This window comes from Guillardia theta, assembly GCF_000315625.1.
Source record: "Guillardia theta CCMP2712 unplaced genomic scaffold GUITHscaffold_42, whole genome shotgun sequence".
Taxonomy (NCBI): domain Eukaryota; class Cryptophyceae; order Pyrenomonadales; family Geminigeraceae; genus Guillardia; species Guillardia theta.
The window spans coordinates 82,404-103,453 of NW_005434632.1; the positions used below are offsets into that span (position 1 = coordinate 82,404).

The 21,050-nt window shown below is 52.1% G+C and overlaps 8 protein-coding genes across 8 annotated transcripts; 4 read left to right on the forward strand and 4 right to left on the reverse strand.

The window, feature by feature from the left end:
- Positions 1-266: 266 nt before the first annotated feature.
- On the forward strand, positions 267-1,498 carry GUITHDRAFT_109865 (hypothetical protein; the record flags this gene model as incomplete). The annotated part of the gene is made up of 8 exons (XM_005831006.1): positions 267-495; positions 655-706; positions 765-842; positions 891-972; positions 1,026-1,085; positions 1,181-1,285; positions 1,343-1,386; positions 1,438-1,498. The coding sequence occupies 8 exons, from the start codon at positions 267-269 to the stop codon at positions 1,496-1,498; spliced, it is 711 nt and encodes a 236-aa protein (XP_005831063.1).
- Positions 1,499-1,689: 191 nt separating this feature from the next.
- Positions 1,690-3,525, reverse strand: GUITHDRAFT_109866 (26S proteasome regulatory complex, subunit RPN6; the record flags this gene model as incomplete). Its single annotated transcript, XM_005831143.1, has 11 exons — positions 1,690-2,040; positions 2,088-2,159; positions 2,206-2,265; positions 2,316-2,435; positions 2,487-2,531; positions 2,579-2,695; positions 2,748-2,844; positions 2,894-3,035; positions 3,087-3,169; positions 3,221-3,296; positions 3,429-3,525. The coding sequence occupies 11 exons, from the start codon at positions 3,523-3,525 to the stop codon at positions 1,690-1,692; spliced, it is 1,260 nt and encodes a 419-aa protein (XP_005831200.1).
- Positions 3,526-5,031: 1,506 nt separating this feature from the next.
- GUITHDRAFT_87521 (hypothetical protein) lies at positions 5,032-6,743 on the forward strand (the record flags this gene model as incomplete). The annotated part of the gene is made up of 5 exons (XM_005831007.1): positions 5,032-6,037; positions 6,087-6,185; positions 6,235-6,300; positions 6,425-6,559; positions 6,606-6,743. The coding sequence occupies exons 1-5, from the start codon at positions 5,270-5,272 to the stop codon at positions 6,741-6,743; spliced, it is 1,206 nt and encodes a 401-aa protein (XP_005831064.1). The 5' UTR covers positions 5,032-5,269.
- A 62-nt stretch (positions 6,744-6,805) lies between these two features.
- On the reverse strand, positions 6,806-10,074 carry GUITHDRAFT_109868 (hypothetical protein; the record flags this gene model as incomplete). Its single annotated transcript, XM_005831008.1, has 12 exons — positions 6,806-6,878; positions 6,934-7,074; positions 7,216-7,377; positions 7,571-7,691; positions 7,860-7,965; positions 8,425-8,646; positions 8,892-9,038; positions 9,240-9,306; positions 9,360-9,502; positions 9,687-9,773; positions 9,895-9,966; positions 10,012-10,074. The coding sequence occupies 12 exons, from the start codon at positions 10,072-10,074 to the stop codon at positions 6,806-6,808; spliced, it is 1,404 nt and encodes a 467-aa protein (XP_005831065.1).
- Positions 10,075-12,076: 2,002 nt separating this feature from the next.
- Positions 12,077-14,075, forward strand: GUITHDRAFT_109869 (hypothetical protein; the record flags this gene model as incomplete). Its single annotated transcript, XM_005831009.1, has 10 exons — positions 12,077-12,567; positions 12,611-12,643; positions 12,859-12,922; positions 12,977-13,171; positions 13,217-13,265; positions 13,310-13,392; positions 13,443-13,498; positions 13,550-13,657; positions 13,791-13,935; positions 14,007-14,075. 10 exons carry the CDS (start codon positions 12,077-12,079, stop codon positions 14,073-14,075), a joined length of 1,293 nt encoding a protein of 430 aa, XP_005831066.1.
- Positions 14,066-17,347, reverse strand: GUITHDRAFT_159750 (hypothetical protein; the record flags this gene model as incomplete). Its single annotated transcript, XM_005831010.1, has 13 exons — positions 14,066-14,240; positions 14,290-14,351; positions 14,401-14,509; positions 14,565-14,719; positions 14,770-14,822; positions 14,886-14,952; positions 15,008-15,077; positions 15,127-15,281; positions 15,472-15,546; positions 15,622-15,686; positions 15,734-16,128; positions 16,180-16,213; positions 17,286-17,347. The coding sequence occupies 13 exons, from the start codon at positions 17,345-17,347 to the stop codon at positions 14,142-14,144; spliced, it is 1,401 nt and encodes a 466-aa protein (XP_005831067.1). The 3' UTR covers positions 14,066-14,141.
- A 1,333-nt stretch (positions 17,348-18,680) lies between these two features.
- Positions 18,681-19,145, forward strand: GUITHDRAFT_139944 (hypothetical protein; the record flags this gene model as incomplete). Its single annotated transcript, XM_005831011.1, has 1 exon — positions 18,681-19,145. The coding sequence occupies one exon, from the start codon at positions 18,681-18,683 to the stop codon at positions 19,143-19,145; it is 465 nt and encodes a 154-aa protein (XP_005831068.1).
- Positions 19,146-19,412: 267 nt separating this feature from the next.
- On the reverse strand, positions 19,413-20,272 carry GUITHDRAFT_72436 (hypothetical protein; the record flags this gene model as incomplete). Its single annotated transcript, XM_005831012.1, has 3 exons — positions 19,413-19,922; positions 19,981-20,089; positions 20,139-20,272. Coding segments are annotated over 3 exons (753 nt in total), but the record flags the coding sequence as incomplete, so codon positions are not given.
- Between the last annotated feature and the right edge of the window lie 778 nt (positions 20,273-21,050).

Below are 21,050 nucleotides of genomic sequence, written 5' to 3' on the forward strand. Positions count from 1 at the left end.
TGCATGTCTGCCCCAACTTCCTTGAGTCTAGAGTCTATCGCGTCAGAAAATAACTTTCTTACTAATGAATCCGCCTCAGGATAAATCATACCATCAAAAGAAGGCATTGAAAAAACATCTATGAATGAATCAGCGTATGTTATCAGCTGTCCTGCGAGCATCGTTGGGCGATTGCGCCGGCCTGCCTCAGGCATCCCAAGAGTCGTTGGAGGCAGAGGGGGTAGGGGTCTATCATGTGCCGGGTACAATCATACAAATATCCCCAAATGTGCACCGGTAGGATGCTAACCCCTAGTAGGATGCTGTGGAAAATGCAGGGAGGTGGCGTTACAGTAGCAGGATGGGGAGCATGCGGGGCGGCTGTGGTCTTGTTGGTCATGCTGATGGTGAGGGAGGATGGAACCCTTCCTCGCTCCCTTCACAGCAAACTAGCACAGCGAACATATGGTCTGCTGGAGGAAGTGAACATCGAGGAGTTGAACAAGTGCGATGAAGGTGATGCATCGAGTGTCTCCTTGGTTCACTCATGGCTGATGATGAAACCGTTGGTTTGTCGTCTTGATGGCGTGCTGCATGTTTCTTGCTTGCTGATCAGATCCCAGACATCATAGCACATTGAATGTTCTTTGAAGCTGATTTGGACATATGGCGCAGATAAAGATTCGGATCTTTCGTGCGAAGATGAACGAAGACCAGAAGTTGCCGGGTTTGAGAAGTAAATGAGCTTGTCGCACAAAGGGCAATTTCTGAAAGGCTTGGCGCAGGTACACAAAAGAATGGACTATACCTCGTGGGCTAGGATATTATCACGTTTCTCCTGAACCTAATACCGATAGCATCAGGTCAACTTCGATGACGTTGAGCAGAGGCTCGCTGAGCTTTACTTGCAGCTCCGTGGGAAGGAGTAAGCGACCTGCTCATAACGCTGTTGGGTGGCAGTGGGGACAGACGGCCCCAACTCCTCCTTTCAAGGTAAGGGTTTGAACCGCTCTATGAGATTTATCGTAGATTGATGTTTTGACCAGAACGTTCGAGACGGGGAGGATTCAATCCCACAGGGCATCGGGTACTACAGGGGGGATTCTGTGAACGAGCAGAGAACCATTCCTCATGCTGTCCTTCCCGAGGCAAGAGCTGAGCGCTCCCCTTCAGTGTCCTACCCTGATGATGCTGGTATCAGGCAAAGGAGGAAGAGGACATCATTCCTCAGGGGCTCAACTACTACAAGGGCGCGACGGATGAGTATGATCAAGACTACTTGCGCGATCCGACCTACTTCGACCAGGTCAGAATCCGCATGATGTGTGATATGAGCTGTAGCAGCGGCTGACTGGTCGTGAAGGCTTACCGATTAGCCTATCCCAAACTTCCCGACCAAGACAACAGGTAAGAAGTTTTACTTGCATAAGTTGTGCTGGAATGCTGAACTCTATGTAGGGCTAAGTTTTTTGACGATGAAGTCGCTTGTACTGCGTCAGGAGAACCACTTCGATGTTGAAAGCAAAGGTTGACAAAACGAAAATTGTACATTGCACTGTAAGGATAAATTTGATCGTGAAAGAACCATCTATGAGTAAGGGCTGGTTTCCTGCTACAACTCTGCTTGATGCGATGCATTGCATGAGAGCTAGAAGACACCCAGCAGCCATTCAAGTCCGGGATTTTCTTTTAATATGAGAAGGAGATGGTCTAAGAGAGTCTTGCAGCTCTAACGTACAAAGAATCTACCACCTTGGACATGTTCTCGATGGTTTCTAGACCGGTTTCGAGCGTGGCATTGTCTGGCAGATCCTCATAGGCTATCAATGCACCTGAGCCCTGATCCAAAATTCCGTTGAATTTCTTGTCTAAGATCATTTGTGAAAGAGTTGTTTCCACAGTTTCCACAGGCAGCTTGATCAAGTCTGCAACGTGTGCAATCTGAACTTGAGAAAACGGCTCGATCAATCTTGAAAGATTCTGTTCTAGGAGCGTATTGTACAGATTGTCTAAATGAAATTTGGTAACAGGGTCCTCCCTCAATTCCTCGGTATACAATTCCTGCACAAGGCATCAAAAACCTTAAGCAAAAAGCTCGAGCTGTAAACCTGCGTATCGATGAGCTTGGCTAGGGAGCGCTCCTTATATGCAACCGCAATCGCGCGCATCGCTTCCAATTCCTAATGGATTACGTTAGACCGAAATGTGGCGTTGGGGGATGAATACCTTGCTTGAGCCATTCTTCAAAGCGTATTTTGAGTCGATCAGGCCAGTAACTTCGTCAGACTGGGTGTACATTATTTCCCACGTCAAAGAGGAGGGGGGGAGCATGATACCGCATTCGTCATAATCTTACAAAGCAGCATATGCTTCAATGATTTGACAAAACGAGGATCTTCCTGAGACTGAAAAGCTTCCATAGCTTCGAAGAAGTAAGAATATGCTGTCTTGTAGTCCTGTTCAATAAATTAGTTTTCTGTTAAATCCTACTTAGGGTCCTCCCTCACCTTCTCTTCTGCATGCAAGGTTCCAGCTTGGGTATCAATTTGAGCCTGTTGGAAACAATAAATCCCCGCAAGCAGCGAGACCTGGTCGTCACCTGTAGCAGTGGAGGACAGTAGATCGAGTTTGCTGCAGTGCGCGCAGAGGTCAAAGCAGCCTTGCTTTTAGGAAGATTTCTGAGCTGGTGATGTGTTCTACTCTCAACAAGGTGGATCTGCAGGATTTGGTCAATCAAGTTGAATAGAAATGAGGTAATTCACACACACCTCAACAAGAAGTGGCTTGTCATCCAGCTTCTTCACCTCCCTCAACAGCTCATCGACAAGTTGCAGCGCTTTTGTGTAATCCTTGGTCTCAAAATACCTGAGTTGAAGGTGAGAACCAAGTTCATCGACAAAACAAATGGCAGCACATGCTGGCAAGACGAGTCTGTATGCGATGCCTCAAGAACGTACGCTTTTCTTGCTTGCACCATTCGATCGTATCAAGACAAAGTTGCAGCTGAACTCCTTCCGAGCCAGGAATCTTGGCCATGACATCAATGAGGGTACGGACTGATTATTATGGTTGTCAGAGCACATGGTTGGAGCCCTCAAGGTTTCTACCTATCTTGGCAGTCTTGGCTTTCGGAATGTTGTTGAAGAAAGGTCTAACGTCGATCATCAGCTTCTGGATATCAGCCACTCTCCTGACAACGGTATGTAAGCACAAGATCCATAAAGGAATTGTTTCGAAGGACCGCTGGTCAGCATACAAATCTCCAAGTCTGCATATTGCTTGCTCTTTGGTCTTGTTAAATTCTTCATCCTCCATATCTGAATGAAAGGTAAGAACAGCCCGCGAGACGCTATAAGGCTAAAGGATCATGCATGCACTAAAACCACCAACACAAGAGTGAAGGCATGACAATACATCAGACACTGGAGGAGAAGAGGAGAGACGAGAACCTTGTGCTATGATACTCTTGTACTCCTTCTCAGCCTCCTGTGGCTTCAGCTGGTGCATCACGCGAGCGCGCTTGAGCGCTTCTATCGCCTCATCCATGGCTTGCCACCTGTCCTCCTCACCGTTACATTTCAACTATACGTCGTTACGTCCGCAAATTTGACAAGTGTGACCGTTACAATGATGAGAATATAACGGACCGGAGTCCTTACTTCTAGTCGTTACAAAAATCGTTACGATTCATAAGGCAGTGCGAGAAGAGGCCGCAGGCATTCACGTGAAGTTTCGAGGGGTGGAGGGTACTTGATGGGGGTAGGGGTGGAGGGCTCATGAGCAGGGTAAGGTGGGTGGGACTTCAAATGCCTGGTGCTCTGAGGGTGGGGGTAATGTGTAATGCCATGGGTGGGTGGCCTGTGGAGTCGAGGGCGGGTAGAGGGAGTAAGAGATGAGGTAGGACAGTTTTAGTAGAGGTGCCACTTATAAAAGATGAGAGGTGGAGGCCATACCTGCAAAAGACCCAAGGTGATCGCAGGCATTCTTGGTAGGACCGGGGGGTGGGTAGTATGGCCCATACGGGCCAAATGAGCATTGGGTGGGTAGTGTGAATAAAAGGACACAGTGGACTTTTGTAGGGGTAGGTGATGTCAACGGGTAGGGTAGATCTTGGAATTCGAGGTGGTGGGTGAGGGTCCTTGTGTGGGGGTGAAGGGGGTAGTGGCTGAGATGTGCAAGATAGATCCATGAAAGTCAGTAGGGGTGGGTAGGTGCTGATAGGGGGTGATCTGGTGGGGTGGGTAGGAGTCTGCAAGGAGCAGGACGCATGGAAGGAGAGGAAGGCGGGGTCGCATGCAGGGGGCGGGAGAGGGAGGGAGGAGGGGGAGGAGGGGGGCTGAAGAGGAGGGCGACAGAGGGTTGACAACACCATGAAACAGATGTGTTCCAGGCAGATAGGTGTCAACTGATCCAGCACAGAGGCCAAACTAGCAAGTTCTTTCCGTGCATCAGTATGTTTAGTTGGATTTAGAGGATATCAGATATCTTGATTTGGCATCCACAGTCAAACAGAAAGCTGGGTAGCTTCGAATGAATCTCTGCTGCTTTCTTTGTTATGCACTGGAGGATTTCATATTGTCTGTTGAGATCTCGCTCGATGATGTTGCCAAATTTATTGACATTGATGGAATGCATGCCGGATAGCTGATGTGGGCTGTAAACGCATTGCTGACTAAGCCAGATAGCGATAGAAATACAACATGGACATTGGTTGATGCATGCTCTGGTCTGAGATCTGACATTGTTTTTCGATAGTTATTGCGACTGGTCGCACGAACCCATTGGACCGGGCGTACTGAGAAAAGATTATGAAATACTGATCTGAGGAGAGGGGGCTGTGATGAAATTGATGAGAAATAGCGCCATGCTGATAAAGCTCTTCTTCCTGATTCTCTGCATTGCCCGGGTATTGCCATCGACATTCGCCGGCTCAGGTACTGTGAGAGATAGTGGCTGAGTAACTTGGTGCTGAGACATGCTTTTAGGCGTCTTGTCTATACATGAACACAGTGAGAATCTGGTCTCATCCAACGGAAAGACATACTGCAGTCGAAATTGCGCTGGAGAAAATGGACTTGTTTTCGCGTTACGAGGGGGAAGGGGGGTGGAGAATGGAAATATTGTTTGTGAGACAGCAGGGAGGACGTTTGATGTGGAGACGCTCAAGCCAGCTCGTCTTCCTCCACTCAATGTCATCAAAGGTCGCAAAGAGGTGCCTGTTATCAGACAGACTGAGGCCAGGAAGCAAGAGATCGGGGCCGGTAAATCTGACAAATGGGACGACGGAAGGATGTCTCACGTTTCGCCGTGCTCTCGCCTCTCTCCGCTCCTTGAACGCACTAAGAGTGAGGGGGCTGAGGAATTGAGCGAGGGAGAGGAGCACCAGGAGGCTCCATTCAAAGTCGGAGACGTGCTGAACAAGAGAATCTCAATCCTCGGTGTGCTGGGATCAGGGGCTTTTGGTACGGTCTACATCGCCTGGGACAAGCAGACCGATGCTCATCTTGCTGTTAAAGTGCAGAGGGCGGGGAAGAAACATGTACAAGTGGCGCAGGATGAAATTCTACTTCTCTCTGCTGTCAAGCGAGGATCCGAGACTCTGAGCAAGGGAAGCGATTGTGTAGTGCAGATTGTTGGAGCGTTTGGAATCCCCAGCCCACACGGAAGGCAGATCTGCCTTGCTCTTGAGCTCCTAGGGCCCTCCCTGCTGGATCTGATTATCGACCACTCGTATGCTGGATGTCCCATCCCCATGGTAGCTTCGGTCATGCGGGATGTGCTTGCGGGGCTGGACTACTTGCACTCAGGTTGCAACATCGTCCACACAGACGTGAAGCCTGAGAACGTGCTCCTGCGCCTCCCGAGCTCTCCTGCTGATTGGTGGACTGAGAACCGTGAGGATGAAGCCCCTGATGGATCAGCCTCGAAGCTCAGGAAGGGATGGGCAGAGCAGATGAAGGGTCCAGTGCGCGCAAAGCTTGTAGATCTTGGCAACTCTTGCTTCGCCAACCGGCCATTTACACAGGACATCCAGACGATCGAGTATCGCTGCCCGGAGGTGAATGTTGCTGCAGATGAGACTATGAGGCTGATATGTTGCCGTTCAGGTCATCCTCGGAGCTGGGTTCTCGACGTCAGCTGACATCTGGTCGGCCGCGTGCATTGGCTTCGAGCTGCTGACGGGAGAATATCTCTTCGACCCTCAGGTGAGAAAACTGCCGCTTTTGGTGTTGCTCCTGTGACGGATCATGATAGGTTGGGAGAGATAACTCAGGGGAGATCTTGTATGAGAAGGAGGATGACCTCCTAGCACTACATCAGGTTCGGAGTCACACAATACCATCATCAACATGATTATCTTCGTCATCATTATCACTATAATCATCGTCATCGTCATCAGCATCACCATCACTGCCTTGTTTGTCTTGTCTGACGAGTATTCCAGGAGCTTCTGGGGACGATGCCGCCTCACCTTGCTCTCCGAGGCACGAGATCACCTCAATTCATGGATGAGGAAGGGAAGTTGAAGCGAATCAAGAGCTTGAAATTTTGGGCGCTGGAGGACGTGTTGGTCGAGAAGGTGAGGGAGAGAGAAGGTTGGAAGGGAGGATCTGATGTCTTGCTAGTACGGGATGGACAGAGAGGAAGCTAACGAAGTCTCTTCCTTCTTCCTTCCGATGCTCCGATTCGACCCTAAGGAGAGGAGCACAGCAGCAGAGATGCTGGAACATCCCTGGCTGAAGAAGCACGCGGGGCGCTTGTAAGAGAGCGTTTGCAACATAACAACAACAAACTTGGAGAAAGAATAAACATAAAGAGACGAAGACTAGGCAGCGGGCTCTGCCAACGACGAAGGATGAACGGGTTTCTTCAGGAAGAGCATCGCCCAACCTTGGAACCTGTTGTAACGTTAGCTGCTACTGCTCGGGGAGGACTGGGAGGACGAGGAGATACCAGCAGAGCGCTGACATGGCGTAGCAGCCCGTACGATACTCCCCGAAATGTTCGCGGGAGACCCCGAGGAAGAGAGGGCCGAGCGACATGCCCAGCATCTCGCACGTGCGCGAGATCCCAGTGATCTCACCGAGATGCTCTCTGAGCAGAGAATGAGGATGAGAACAAACGGGAGGAAGGAGGCAGCGGAGGGGGAGGAGGGAAAGGAGGGGGAGCTAGAAGAGGAGGACAGGAAAGGGACATGGGAAAGGAGAGAGCAGAGAGAGCAATGCTGACATGTACCTGCCATAGTAGTTTGCCCATACCGTCTGTTTCACACTCTGTCGGGTACCGCCGACGCATCCTCGGATGATGCCGAAGAGGATAGCGGTGGAGGGGCTGCTGATCTCGGTCGAGATGTAGGTGGAGAGGGCAAGGCAGAAGGAGGAGAAGGCGAGGATGTACCTGCAGGCAGAAAATGAGGCGATGTGATGCTGGGGGAGCACGTGGCAAGCGAGGAAAGGAAGCAGGTGAGCAGGTGAGAAGAAAGCAGGCAAATTCATCAACAGGGAGGATACAAGAGGAAGAAAGAGGAGGATTCAACGACTGTTCGAATCATCCCCTTTCCTCCTTGTCTGTGCTGAGTAGGGCAGGGCACCTGATCTCAACGCCATAGTCGATCATCCACCCCGAGGCTGTTCCAACGAGCACCGCGAGGATGAAGTGAGGGATGTACACGCACTGAGCCAGATTGATCTGCTTCAGCTTCGCGTCCCCGACTGCCGACAGCAGCGTCAAATGGAGAGGAGAGGAAGGGAAAAGAAGAGGGGCGGGAGGATGGAGAGTTTGGAGAGGAACAAGGAGTTCATCGTAAGAAGCAGTGGGGGACATTGTGGAGGAAGGAGATGTGGGAGAGGAGGACGTGAAAGTGGAGAAAAGGGTTGGACCTGTATCCATGACGATGTCAAGGAGGAAAAGAGTAGTTGTTGGGCCAACAATGCAATAGAATACATTGTTGGTAAGTAAAAGCCAGAACGAAGAAGTTTGCATCGCCTGCATCACAGAATGAGGGAGGGCAGACCAGTGGAGAGGAGAGAGGGAAGAGGAGGGGAAGAGGAGGAGGCAGAAGAAGCAGCATGCTGGTGACGGAGGGTACATGGAAGAACCTCAGAGCAAGAGAAAGAAGGGGATGACGATGCTTCCTGCTTCTCCGGTTTAGGCTCCTTGCTGCGGTCACTTGATGCTTCGACCTGCGAGGAGGAAGAAAGTTGTCATGTGAGGGACCCGCGAGGAGGAACAGCAGCTGGATAGGAGGGGAAGCGAAGAGGGAAGAAACGAGTATAGCGAGAACTTGGAGAAGAGGAGGAGGATGGGGAGGAAGTGGAGAATTAAACAAATAGAAACGAGTGACAAGTATACAAGAACACGAGGAGAATTCAAGGGAGGATTGGAGTAGAAACAGACGGAGAAGAGGAAGACAAGGAGGAGGAGGCGGTGAGCAGCTGGGCTGACCTGCTTGCCGTCCAAAAGGCTCTCGTACTCGATGCCTGTACTCTCCACCCACTTGCCGTCAGGCTTCATCCCGATCTCTTCCGGCGTGTTGATGGCGAAGATGAAGATCCAGGACATGGCGACGAAGCAGACGGCGACGGAGAGATGGGAGGTGGCCCGCCAGTCGTCCAGGTTCTGCACGATCTGAACGAGCACGAGATCCTGGAGGCAGACGTAGAAAATCTGCGGAGCCATAAGGAGAGGGAGGAGGCGAGAAAGAGGTAGGAGGAGAGAAGAAGGTTGACGGAGGTGGAGCGAAGGGATATGAAAGGAGGAGGAGATAGATGAATGAGAAGGAGGAGGAAGAGGAGGAGGAGAAGGCAGGCAGGGAGGCAGAGAGGGATCAAGGAGCACGACGAGCACGAGGACAAGGACGTGGACAAGGAGCGAGGAGGAGGAGGAGGAGGAGGAGGATGATGATGACAAACCTGACGGATGGAGGAAACTCTGCCTCGCTGCTTGAGGAACCAATGGTTGATGAGCACATTCCCAGCTGTATCTATCCCTGCCTGCAGCACCCTGATACCGAAGATTGCCAAAACCATGATGGCCATCCGCAGGGGAGGAAAGAAAATCTTGCAGGAAAGCATGTCAGGAGAGAAGGATGGAGCAGCAAGAGGAGGCGGGGGATGAGCAGAAGAAGATTCCGGAAGAGATGTCAAGTGAGGTAGAGGGGGGTCGGAGGAGGAAGGATAGGGGGAATAGAAGGGGGAGGAGGAGGAGTAGGCAGTAGTGGTGATAGTGGTGGTAGTGAAGGAGGAGGAGGAGGTCGACACCTCCTGCGCAATGATGGGAGCATAGAAAGGACCGCAGATGAAGAGCAGCATGACGACGAGCGAATGTCTGCCAAACTCATGAGAACTTCCTCCACCCTCCCGCCTCCCGCCCGGTCTTACTTGGGCCCCCACTTGTCCACGTTCTTGCCTATGTAGGGCTGAAAGAAAGCTCCGCACAAGTTCCCAACCGAGAAGAGAGCAGACAGAGTGGTGCGGGTGAGATTGAGCGAGATCCGCCAGCCGGGGAAGGAGAAGGCCAAGACCTGATCCCCTCCGTCAAGCAGCTTTTCTCTCCAGCCTCCTTGCCTCTCGCCACCCACACACCGTCGTCCAACTCCTTATTACTTCTCCTTCCCATCTCCATCCTCCTCCTCCTCCTCCCTTCTAGTTTGCTCCCTGTCGATTCCTACCTCCTTCTCCTTTCGACTGCGCCTCCTCCCTCCTCACCTTCGGAATCCCAAACGCTGCCGCGCTGCTCGCAACGAGAGAAGAGATGACGGCGATGTACTGTGGTTCGACGCAGCAGTACCAGGCCTAACAAGCAGAATGAGAGGAGAAGAGAGATCAGGAATGAGGGGTGAAAGTTGAACTTTGACAGTTGTGAGTTGAGAATGTTGAAAGCGATGCCGTCAGAGTTCTCTTCTCCTTCCGTCACCTTCATGCTGTCTTTCATACTCTCCTTCTTGCTCCGGATGACCTGATGGTGCTGCTCTGCATTTCCCGCCATCTGCTCAGCGGGTCACCATCGTCAGATGCTATCCGCAGAACTCACCTGATAGGAGCGAACGTGATGACTGGAATCATACTCTGCAGACAAAACCGTCATAAACGTCATATGGATGTTCGCTCTTCACGTTCATCTCCCACAACTCAAAACAACCAGAGCACCAAATCACGAAAGGAGAAGCACCAAGAGGGAGGGAGAGGGAGGAAGAGGGACAGAGAGGGAGAGGAAGGGGAGGGGAGAGGGAGAGGAAGGGGAGAGGGGAAGGGAGACAAGCGGACGGGAGAAGGAGTTCTAATCTGCAACGACCTGAGACTTGAGGTGAGAGCGGCTGGTGGGCGTCAGCCTGGAAGGCGCCGAAGGTCTGATAGTTCTCTGGTTCTGTGTGGATCACAACCGTGTGCTTTGCTGAGCTCATGGCGAGGACGTTGGGACAGGAACAACTAAGACGTGACCCTCGTCCTCCAGTTCCGTGCGCTACAACATCGCTGCTTCACTGCGAACTAAATGTCATCATGCCTGGCCTGGTACAACGGGAAAATGCATCAAGACTATCAGAAACGTTACCAACACTTTGTTCTCTCACCAGGACAGCTTCTCCATTCACTCCACACGTCCATCACCGCGTCATCGCAAGGGCATGGTGGACTTCAAAGAGGTTTCAGTGACGGATACAAACTGTTGGACCCTTCACCCAGCCAACATCTACATCATCTCACTTATCTCATCTCAACCGGCTACAATAATTCCTCCTCTACCCTTCCACGTTGATCATATCATCCTTCGCAGCACGTTTTCAGCTTGGAAGATGATGTATTTTCCACTCGCCACGCATCGTCATCCTGACATCTTTCCTGACACATCCATCGGTCCTTCCCAAAACATGCTATCTGATGGTGATTGCTAATCTTTTCTTGTATCTCAAGCTTGTGCAACTCCCTTCACTCGATATCATCGCCTCATTCAAATGCTCATTCGTATTCGAATATAAAGTTCCACTATCTACCTCCAACCTGCTTGGCATAGCCAAATTCAGCCCACTTCGTACATGTCACTCACTACCCAATCAGAGCTCTCAGTTGTGATCATTCCATGTTGTATCTCCGATACCTCTGTTTGAAACGACAACATAAAATATCTGTTCCCAACTTCAAAGATGACGATCGGTCAAGTACCACCTTAAATTCTCCCTCCTCTGCTCTGCTCTGCTCTGCTCTGCTCTCCTGTGCTCTGCTCTGCTCTCCTGTGCTCTGCTCTGCTCTGCTCTGCTCTGCTCTGCTCTGCTCTGCTCTCTCTACCCTGGTATCTTCCATGACCTCCTCCTCCTCCTCTCCTCTCCTCTCCTCCTCGCCATGGAACTTTTCGCTGCATGCTTTCATCATCATATCCCACTAACTTTCACCCCACCTACCCTAAAATGAATCCTTCTCAACACCCCTAACATTTCACACGCACCCGTCATATTTCCATGTATTAGCAATAGAAGGGTACAAGTACTCTACTCCCTGATATTTACCCTCATTTGACATATGAGTAATTTGCTCTTGGAGCCATAAGTTACCTATGAGATACCCCTACCCCATCATTTGTATCATGACCCCTATGGTCGCCTATCTTCCGATCACTACCCCAAGGTTATTCTACCTAATTCGGTGAATCGAGGACCCCACCCCACCATTTTATCACCCCACCCCTCCATTTAATCACCCCACACCTTCCGATTCCTCATTTCTTCATATCATAGTACCCCTCCCCTGATAGAATTGAGATATCAACCACCACCACCCTACTAGGAAAAAAACCGTCCAAAAACTGCCTTGGTCCTTGTAACGGTCTGTTGCGACAGTTTCATTCGGAACCATCAACGGCCGTGCACCATTGCACCGCAGGAATCATGACGAGAGGAAGGGAGGGAGGAGGGAGGAGGGAGGAGGGTGAGTTGGAGGAGGGGAAGATCGAGAGCTGAAGATCGAAAGTAAGATGCAGTAGAGGAATGAGACTTCAGGGTTCAGGAAGAGAATGAGAGCATGCAAGGATGATGTTGTTGTCGTTGAGTTGAGGACGGGAGTTGTTCTCATGCTCCGTAACTGTTCTATTCTTATCTTTCAGCAGGATGGTGATGCAACGTGCCGTCCGAGAAGCGCGGGCGAGGATCGAACAGAACCGATTCGGGGAGAGTGAAGCTCTGGAACAGAAGGTGAAATCTATGACACGACATTTCCTTAAGACTGCGGAGAAGGAGCCGAAGCTCAAGTCGAGGCCATCATGGGGTAATGTCATGAAGAAGACTAGCGACCCGGTGTTCATGGCGCCAGGATGGATCAAGGAGAGCGTTGTGATCGAGTCCATGGCAGCGCGGATCTTCTCGCTGCAGACACGTTTGGAGAACGAGCAGAGGAAATCAGAGCGGCTGATGAATTTACAAACCATGGTGGGCGACCCAAAAGAGCACTCTTTCAAGCCGAAGAAGCAATCCGTTGCGAGCTATGCAAGCGATAGGAGGAATGCCTTCAACACGTCACAAGCCTTCTTTCAAGCTTGGAAGACCGTCTGCCTGCAGAGTAAACTGAAGAGCAAGGAGGATCAGATCGGGGAGGCGTCAAGGTAGTTGATAGTACTCTTCTGTCTTGCTTCTGACGTGCACAAGGCGGGCAAAGAAGTTCGAAGAAGATTGTTACTGGTAAGGAAGAGCAAGGCTAATTGTGCTCGCGGGTTGTGTGGATGAGGGAGTGAGAAAGAGGAAGGGAAGTAGTCAGTGCAGTGAAATTGGAAGCATGAGGGAGAGAGAGAGGGAGGAGAAGAAGGAGAGAGAGAGAGAGGAGAAGGAAAAGAGGGAGGGAGAGAGGGAGGAAAAGAGGAGGAGCTGAGCTAGCTGTGGCTGACTTGCCGTTTCAGGTTTGACTTCACCGACAAGTGGGCCAACAAGATTGACTCGATCCTGAGGACACAGCGAGGAGGCGTGAGGACTGCAGGGGGTGAAGAGACGGCGAAGAGTCATGGAGCTGCGCGGCAGGAGCAGGAGCTGATGATGTTCGACGAGGGGGGGGAGAGGACGAGAGGACGAGAGCAGTACATGTGGTCGTGGCTGAAAGAAGCTCCTGTCCTCTCGCTGCCTATCAAGCTTCCGGACAGCATCGTTGTAAGGACTGCGAACCCAACTCACGAATTCTGCCGGGTAAGGACGATGCTGATCTATCTGCAATCGGAGGTCGTGAAAGGTGCCCTGCTGACTGCTCCTTCCTTGTTGCCTCAGGGGTTCACGTTTGTGGTTCGGGCAGACAGTCACTCCGTCATTCTTACAGGTTCGTTGACTGGATCTCGCTGTACACTGAAGGCTCAGTCATAGAGCTCAAGTTGGCCTCCTCCTCCTCCTCCTCCTTCTCCTTCTCTGCATCCCAGCGTTCCAAGATTATGATCAAGGCGTCCAAGGTCTACACTCACCCCCATTGTCTTGAGAACCTCAATGGGATACTGAGCAGGTTTCTCCGGCGGACAATTCAACCCCTTCCTCCCTGTCATCTTTCTCTCCCTTGAGGTGGGCCTTTCGTGGATGGAGTTGCCGACGAGACGCTGACGAGTGCAGCAGCATAGACGCTAGCAGCTGCCTGCCAGCGTTCAACCTCCTTGACGACGAGCCCAGTTACGGCTCCATCCTTATCAGACAAGGCGTCAAGATCCCTGCTCGCTCGCAGAGGTAGTAGAGGACGAGATTTGTCTGTCTGTCTGTCTGTCTGTCTGACTGACTGTATGTATGTATGTATGTTGTCAATTGTGAGGCTGATGTTGCCAAGAAGTCAACATTTTTCTGGTGGTGAATGGTGGTGTAGGACGATATTCGTTGGATCGAGCTCCGGTTGTTTTGCTGTTCGTGGGAACAAGAAACCATGGGAGGTGGTGGACAGAGACGCGAAGGGATTTGTCGACATTCTCCCGGGCAAGGCAATAGATGTCGATGAATCGAAGGCGATCAAGGTATACCGAGTTACTTGACATCATATTCGCTCACGTGCGCTTGCATTGTGCCTTTCTTTCTTCTCCTGCAGCTGGGTATGAGAGAGAAAGTCGTATGTTTCTGCGGGGAGCTTGTCTTCAAGTTCGACGTGTCGTCATGAGTGTTGTACATTGCCTCTTAAAGGTTCAGACTTCTCCTCTCGAACCCCTTCCAGCATTCCTTCTCATCATCGTCCACGGCCTTCCTTCACAGAGGCAACATCTCTCACCTTGTACTGGGTGTCGCGGAAGGGGCAGGACATGGCTTGAGGGGTTGGCTTGAGGATCTGCGACATCAAGTCATCGTCTCATCGTTGCGCGTCTCCTCAAACTCACCGCAGACGTCTCGAACATGAACGCAAGGCCATCCTCGAACTTGACCGGCGACATCTCGGCCTCTGCGTCATGCGGGGGTTCAGAGCTCGCTGACACGCCTGCAAGCGCGACCTTCCGCCCTCTCCGTCGTCTCTCTGTCCGGTCCATGGGCTGACATGCAGCAGTGCAGGGAGGCTCCTCCCGCGCTGAAGCCAACCTTCGCGTCATACTTGCCCGAAATCTGATGCAATCAGGGCAATCAAAGGACGGGAACTGAACCACAACATTCGAGTCACCATGCCCATGAACTCTGACATGTAGTTCCTGTGGAAGTACGGAGGTCGGAACGTATCCTCTGCCACCATCCACCTTGGGGGGAAAATCACAAAGTCCACAGCAGACTCTCCCGCTGTCTCCGATGGGCAAGACAAGACCGTGAAGATGGAAGGGTCTGCGGACTTGTCAGTTGATGCCGATGTCTCTGCACTCCGGTTCCGTTGCCTGGATGATCGTAGGAGACAGTGTTCATCGTGCAGAAGGTTGTGAGGTTGTACCTGCAAGAGATCTGGTGAGACGAAGGGGACGCAGCGTTCAGGCTTCTCTAGACAAGATCTCACTTGAACGGGAGGTAGTTGCCGTGCCATGCAACGACGTTGAATGGGCTGTGGTGACTGATCTTCTTAACTTCAAGCAGACGCTCGTGTCATCATTTCAATGATGCGCATTCGACAGATCTTACAGAGCTTCCCGCAGAACTTGTTGTATATCTTCACGTCTCCTTGCACTTCCTCGAAGCTGGCCGTTGGGTACTGCAGGAAGCAAATCACTTGGGGATAGCAACAGTCAATTCTGACTTGCCTCGAAGTCTCTGGCGTTTGCCAGCCCGTTGGATCCGATGGGTCCAAGGTCAGGAAGGCAGAAGTGACCTTGAAAACTCTCCAGCATGTATCCCCTGGCACTGTCCTGCTGCTCCACTCGGAAGACGATCCCCCGAGGGATGACGCAGATCTCATCTGAAAAGGAGGAAGGGACAGGGCAGGGAGGGAGGGAGAGAGAAACGAGGGAGGCAGGGAGGCAGGGAGGCAGGGAGGCAGGGAGGCAGGGAGGCAGGGAGGCAGGGAGGCAGGGAGGCAGGGAGGCAAGGAGGCAGGGAGGAAAGCAGCAAGTCACAAGAGCAGAAGACACGAAAAAGAAGGAACTTGCTTTGCTCGACATCAAGCTGTCCAAACTCAGTTCGGATGCTCAAGGATCCAGTTTGTGGCACGATCAGCAAATCTCCTGTTTCAACGACAACACACGAAAGATGTCAATCAGGAATATCAGCAAACAACCCCTTCTTTCAAGAGACTTCACCATCAGAGTTATAGAAAGCATCTTTCATCGACGTGTTGCAAGCGTACATGTAGATCGCCACGCCTCTGCACAAACATCTTCACATCAACAACCAGCAGTGACCTCCTCTTACTTCTTTGCTGATGGATCCCCTGCCCCAGCAATGCTCCACAGCCCTTGCAGAAAAGTCACGGGAGTGCCGTCGGGTGCAAGAGGAGCAGGTTTCCATCGGAGCTGTAAAATATCAGTCAAGCAAGGAACAAGGAACAAGGGTGCAACACAGCATACCTGGTTTGGATTTCCATCAAGGTGGTCGTACTTGGTCGCCACGTGCTTGAACACGTCCTCGTCGTCTTGCACAAACTCTTCCTCATCCACAGTGGGCATGGTTCTGTACAGCCATGACCTCAGGTTCTTGGATCTTGTCATCGTGAAGGATGAGCCGGAAAGCTGTTCTGCATACAGCCCCCTGGGGCATCGCTGAGGATTGTTCTGACCTCTTGGAAGGGAACCTGGCAAGGCCTCTGACTTCATTTTCGTGTCAGTTCGTCGTCACAAGTCGGCACGAGTGCCTTTTACCTCGAACTCGTTGCCGAAGCCCCGCAGGTAGGTTCTGTTGTGCTTGTTGTCGCTCATGCTGATGGATATCACCTGCAGGAGCACAGGTTCTCATCAACATGAAGCAGTGCACCGTGTTGTTCAATGAATGGTTATCCAAACCATCTGGGCCACAATGGTTGTGACATGGTGGCCTCATCAACCTACTCCTACATGCCTTCACGTCTAGAGACGATTGGTCATACCAAGAGATTCGACCAGGAATGTATCCATCCTTCAGCAAGTATCCTTCACCTTTCACGTATGCATCTTCCTCCCTCCTCCCCGCCACCCTTCTCTGCTCTCCTTCCCTCCTTGGTCCCCATTCCTTGTTTCCCTTCCTGCTTTCCCACAAACTGCAGCCCGCAACAACTCTATCCGGCTCCAAATCGCAAGGGTACCACAGGGGTAGTAGGGTAGTGGACCCCACCAACCGCAGCTGAATAATTCCTGGGGTAATGTACGGGTGGGTAGCCGAAACTCAGGGGTAGAAGGGTTCAATCCGATCATGCCGCAGACGGTGCGGAAGCGGCTGAGGCCGCCCGGGGTGCAACTTGCAACTCGTCAACTTGGCAAGGGGCCGACCGTACGGTTCCGAGTGACTGAGACTCGCCCCGGCGGGGACCGCCCGCGGCCCGCCGTACTGACCCTCCGGGCGGCCAACTTCTTGATTTGCGTGGGGAAGCCTCAGGCCTACTACGGAGTACTCCGAGGCAAGCCTTTCACTGGCGGGGTCACTGGCAATGATTCGAGCCCGCCGCCGCCGTCACGCCGGCGGAACCATCGGAGCAGGCTTGGAACCCTCCGAGCCCCGGCGGCCGGCGGCTCGGCGCGCGGCGGGGGGCCGGGCACTGCGGCATGCCCCGCGAGCCTCGGAGCGCATCATTCGCGGCCAAGTTGCCTACAGACGTACGGTCACAGACGGTTTGGTACAGTACGGTTTTCGGAACTCGGAACCGTCGCGGGCGCCCGGCCGCGCGCGGCGCACCATGACAGTTGAGTCACTAAGACGCCCGGCCTGTGACTCGGAGGCTCGGTGACCGTACGTCGGACTGTTTGATCACCCGGCCGAAGTTCGCTGGCACAACTTAGCGGCGGGACTCCTGAGTGGGAACGCCGGCGGCCGGTTCCGCGGCGCGGCCGCGCGCATCATGGCCCGGCCCCACCGGCCCGCCGCCCCGCCGCGCCCCGCCGCCGATCAGTCCGATCGGCCGCCACTAACGGCGGGGTTGAACTCTGGCCTCAGTGCCGCGCCCCCGAGCCGGCGCCCCCCGCAGTGACTCGGCCAAGGGCCGTCCCAGTTGAACGGCGGTCCGAACGCGCGTCAGTCGGACCGTCCGACGGTCGGTCCTTTACTCAAAGTTAAGTCGGTCACTGTGCGGCACCCGGTGACCGTGACCGCCGGAGAGTTCCGTTTTCCGAACCGTAAACGGCGGATCCCTGTCGGACAACTCCGATAGTAAACTCGACATGACTGAACTCGGATCACTGAGACGCCGCGGCTTCAACGGTTCACAGCGTGAAACGATAGGGGTTGAGAGGTTGAATTTAGGCAGATCATGCGCGAAGAGACGGATCTTGGTGTCAGGCTTATCTTTACGTGGTCGGTGAGCCGCAGGGGGCCGCGGCGGCTCAGACCCCCTCCTCCTCAGCAGATTCTCCGGTTGACGGGCACATACCAAGAGTAGGGGTGAGTCCGGGCCCTGTTTTACACGGGTGGGTTGATGCGAAGTGAGATGATTGGGGTCATGTAACTGGTACGTTGTGCGAAAAGGTTACACGAAAAGACTTGATTTCGCTTCCATCCGGTTTAACACAGTGGGTGAAAAACTAGGATTTCACGTCAACATGTGTCTCAAGGTGTCGCAGCTGACCTGAACCTCAATGTCCTGTTACGGTACATGGCTGGCAGCTGCCTGGGTTCTCTTCCTTGTGACCTTGTCCATTTAACTTAGAGCTCCAATCGAGAAAAACCACCACATACCCCATATGTGTTGGACCCCCTACATGGCTGCTTCGTGAGAACCTGGCAGGCGGTTGGGAAGAGGCTCGAGTGGGTAGTACGTACGGAGTTTTTTCTCCTGAGGGTGGGTCCGATCACGGGAGGGGGTAGGGGTGGTGGGTGTGAGTATTCGGATGGACGCATCGAAGAGTCCTAAGGCCCTTTTGAGCCAGAGATGGGGACAAGCACCGGTGTGGGTTCAGGGATCTCCGAGGAGGGTGGGTGGTCTCGAAGGTCATCGTAATCCTATGAGGGGTATAGGGGTGAGAAGCTCATAGTTCAAGGGGTGGGAGGTCTGGAGGAAGGGGGGGAGGGGGTGGTGTGGGGGAAACAGTAAAGGAGGCTACAAAAGAGGAAGAAGGCGAGAGCGCGGCAGAACGCAAGGAGCATGTGCAGAGCATTCGAACTTCCTTCCAGGACCCCTCCTGCATCCTCCTGTGTTGCCCTCCCTCTCCAGTCCCTCGGGACTGACTCGACCAGCATGGTCAAGGACGGAGTCTGCTCTGCTCTCCCTTCCGAGAACATGAGCAAGGCTTCCTTCAAGGAGGTGATTCAAGAATCCACGGTCAAGAAGCAATGCCCCTTTAGCGCCGAGGGATTCGATCTCCTTGAATGGATGCATCAGATGGAAGATGCTCTGACTGAGGTGCATTCAAGTGACGACGAGGTCGAAGAGGAAGAAGTTCTCTCCCAGGCGAAGGAGTCCTTTCCCGAGCCTGTCGAGCAAGACGACTTCCGCAAGACCGCCAGTGCTCCTCAAAGCCGCGGCTACGAGTTGCTCGAGGTCGACGACTTCCCCCTCTTCAAGACTCTCAGTGCTCCCATGTCTGTGACCAAGCTTCAATCAACGATTGCCGGCGGAGAGTTTGAGTTTGCGACGTTCAGTCGACCAGATCGCACGCGAGCAGAGTACAACAGAGCTGTGGGACACTTTGCAAAGCAGTGACGGCCAATAAACGCATGTTAACACGTATGATGAGAACACGGATTATAAGCTGTTTAGGAATGTAACAATAAATTTATTCATTTACTACCATCCACAGCGTTCGCCATGATCTTGCAAGAGCTTTATCTTTTCTTCATGTGTTTCATTAAAGCTTCATACGAATATGCGCAAGATCACTTTGATAATTGATCACCATTTGTGATGAAGCATACATTCGACAACATTTCTTCATTCAGCAAGTATGAAGTTGAACATCGTTGACAAATGTCACGACCCCAACAACGTTCTGTGCCTGATCACGTGCGCTGAAGCTTTTGAAATCAAAGAATCTGAAATGAATATCAGCATCTTTCTTAGATCAAGATGACCTCTCACAGGATCAGATCCGTTCCAGTCGACAACAGCTTGAGGCCACTTGGTCCTTATGCAGTGTTCAAGGGGAGGAGTGAGGTCAATGCTGGGATCCATCGGCCCCTTGCCGCAGTGAGAGTTTGAATTCTTCCAGGAAACAGAGAGTCGAATAGTCTCGTCTTGCTTGGCTAGCTCATCGTAGTAGTATAAATCAATCTCCTTGGATCCTTCGGAATTCTGCCAAATCGACAGTAAAGATGCCGTGATTGTATCATACACAATCACCTCGAGAGCATCTAGATTGGCGGAGAAGAAAACAGAAAAATGAGACTCAGAGCAAACTACCCATACTGGGTACTTCGGATTTTTCAAGAGGGATCCAACTTCAATGCTTCTGTAATGCTCAAAAAGGGAGAAAAAGCCAATCTGAAAACAGACATGAGAAACATCTGGCTTGAACAAAGCCTTTACTTCTTGGTCTCACCTCAGTCGAGCAGGATATTCCGTTCAGCGTCAAGCCATCAAGCTCCTTGGTACCATCGAACACGTGGGGAACAGCCTTGCCCACCAGAAGGAGGTTAACCATCTCTTGGCTAAACAAAAGTTGTCATTCTGTGATTTCTGTGGCCATGTTGCTCAAACCTGCAATAGTTGTGTTGCCCCATAAGCTTCACGTTCGCGTCGAATGACTCCATGTCCTTGTGAACGTTGCTGGGTCCTCGAGAGAGGATGGCCGAGTAGAGGAAGCATGCAAGGCCTTGAGTGTCGTCCCCGAGCAAAGAAGCCTGCAAAGATATTCAGTGGCTTTCTTGCAACACATTAGCAGAGATCGACAGTACCTGGTGATCCTGTATCAATCTCCTCATATCAGCCCTGGAACTGACTTCGCAGACCATCAGGCACTCTGTCAATCCATCGTCCTTGTAGTTCAAACGCATCTTCTCTTCGTCATCGCCATGAGAGGATCGCCGGCTTCCAGGTATCGCCAGAGTAGCCTTGCTTCCACCAGCTTGCCAAAGGATATCGCATACGGCATCCATCAGAGCTTCTCGGGCCTCACTCTCTCGAACCATTTCAGGATCAAACCTCCTCTTCTTCAACAGCATGTTCTTGATCAGGCAAGCTTGCACACATGCCAGAATACCGCACGGCCCTCCCTCCTTCTGAACAAGCCCGTACTTTAGGTGCGCTGCCGCATTGAAGAAAAAACCTTGCTTCCATGAACCAGGGAACGAAATCTTTGCATTCCCAAACACTATCGACCTCAGTTCAAACGCTTCCTTAATGGAGATCCTGTTGAACTTGAAGCTCTTCTTCTCTTTGGTCAGATCGGACGATTGATTTCGCAGGCTCATCGAAGCAAGATCGTCTCCAACGTCGTCAAGATCCTCCACAACACACTCGTTGTGGTCCATCTGACTCTTGCTCACTCCATGCCCCCTCCTTCTGAACACGTTTGCCGCAGAATAATCGTTCCCTACAGAAATGCTAGCAACATTATCGTCGTGATGACGATGATCCACGTGGAATTTCTCTATCCTTTCACTGTCAGCG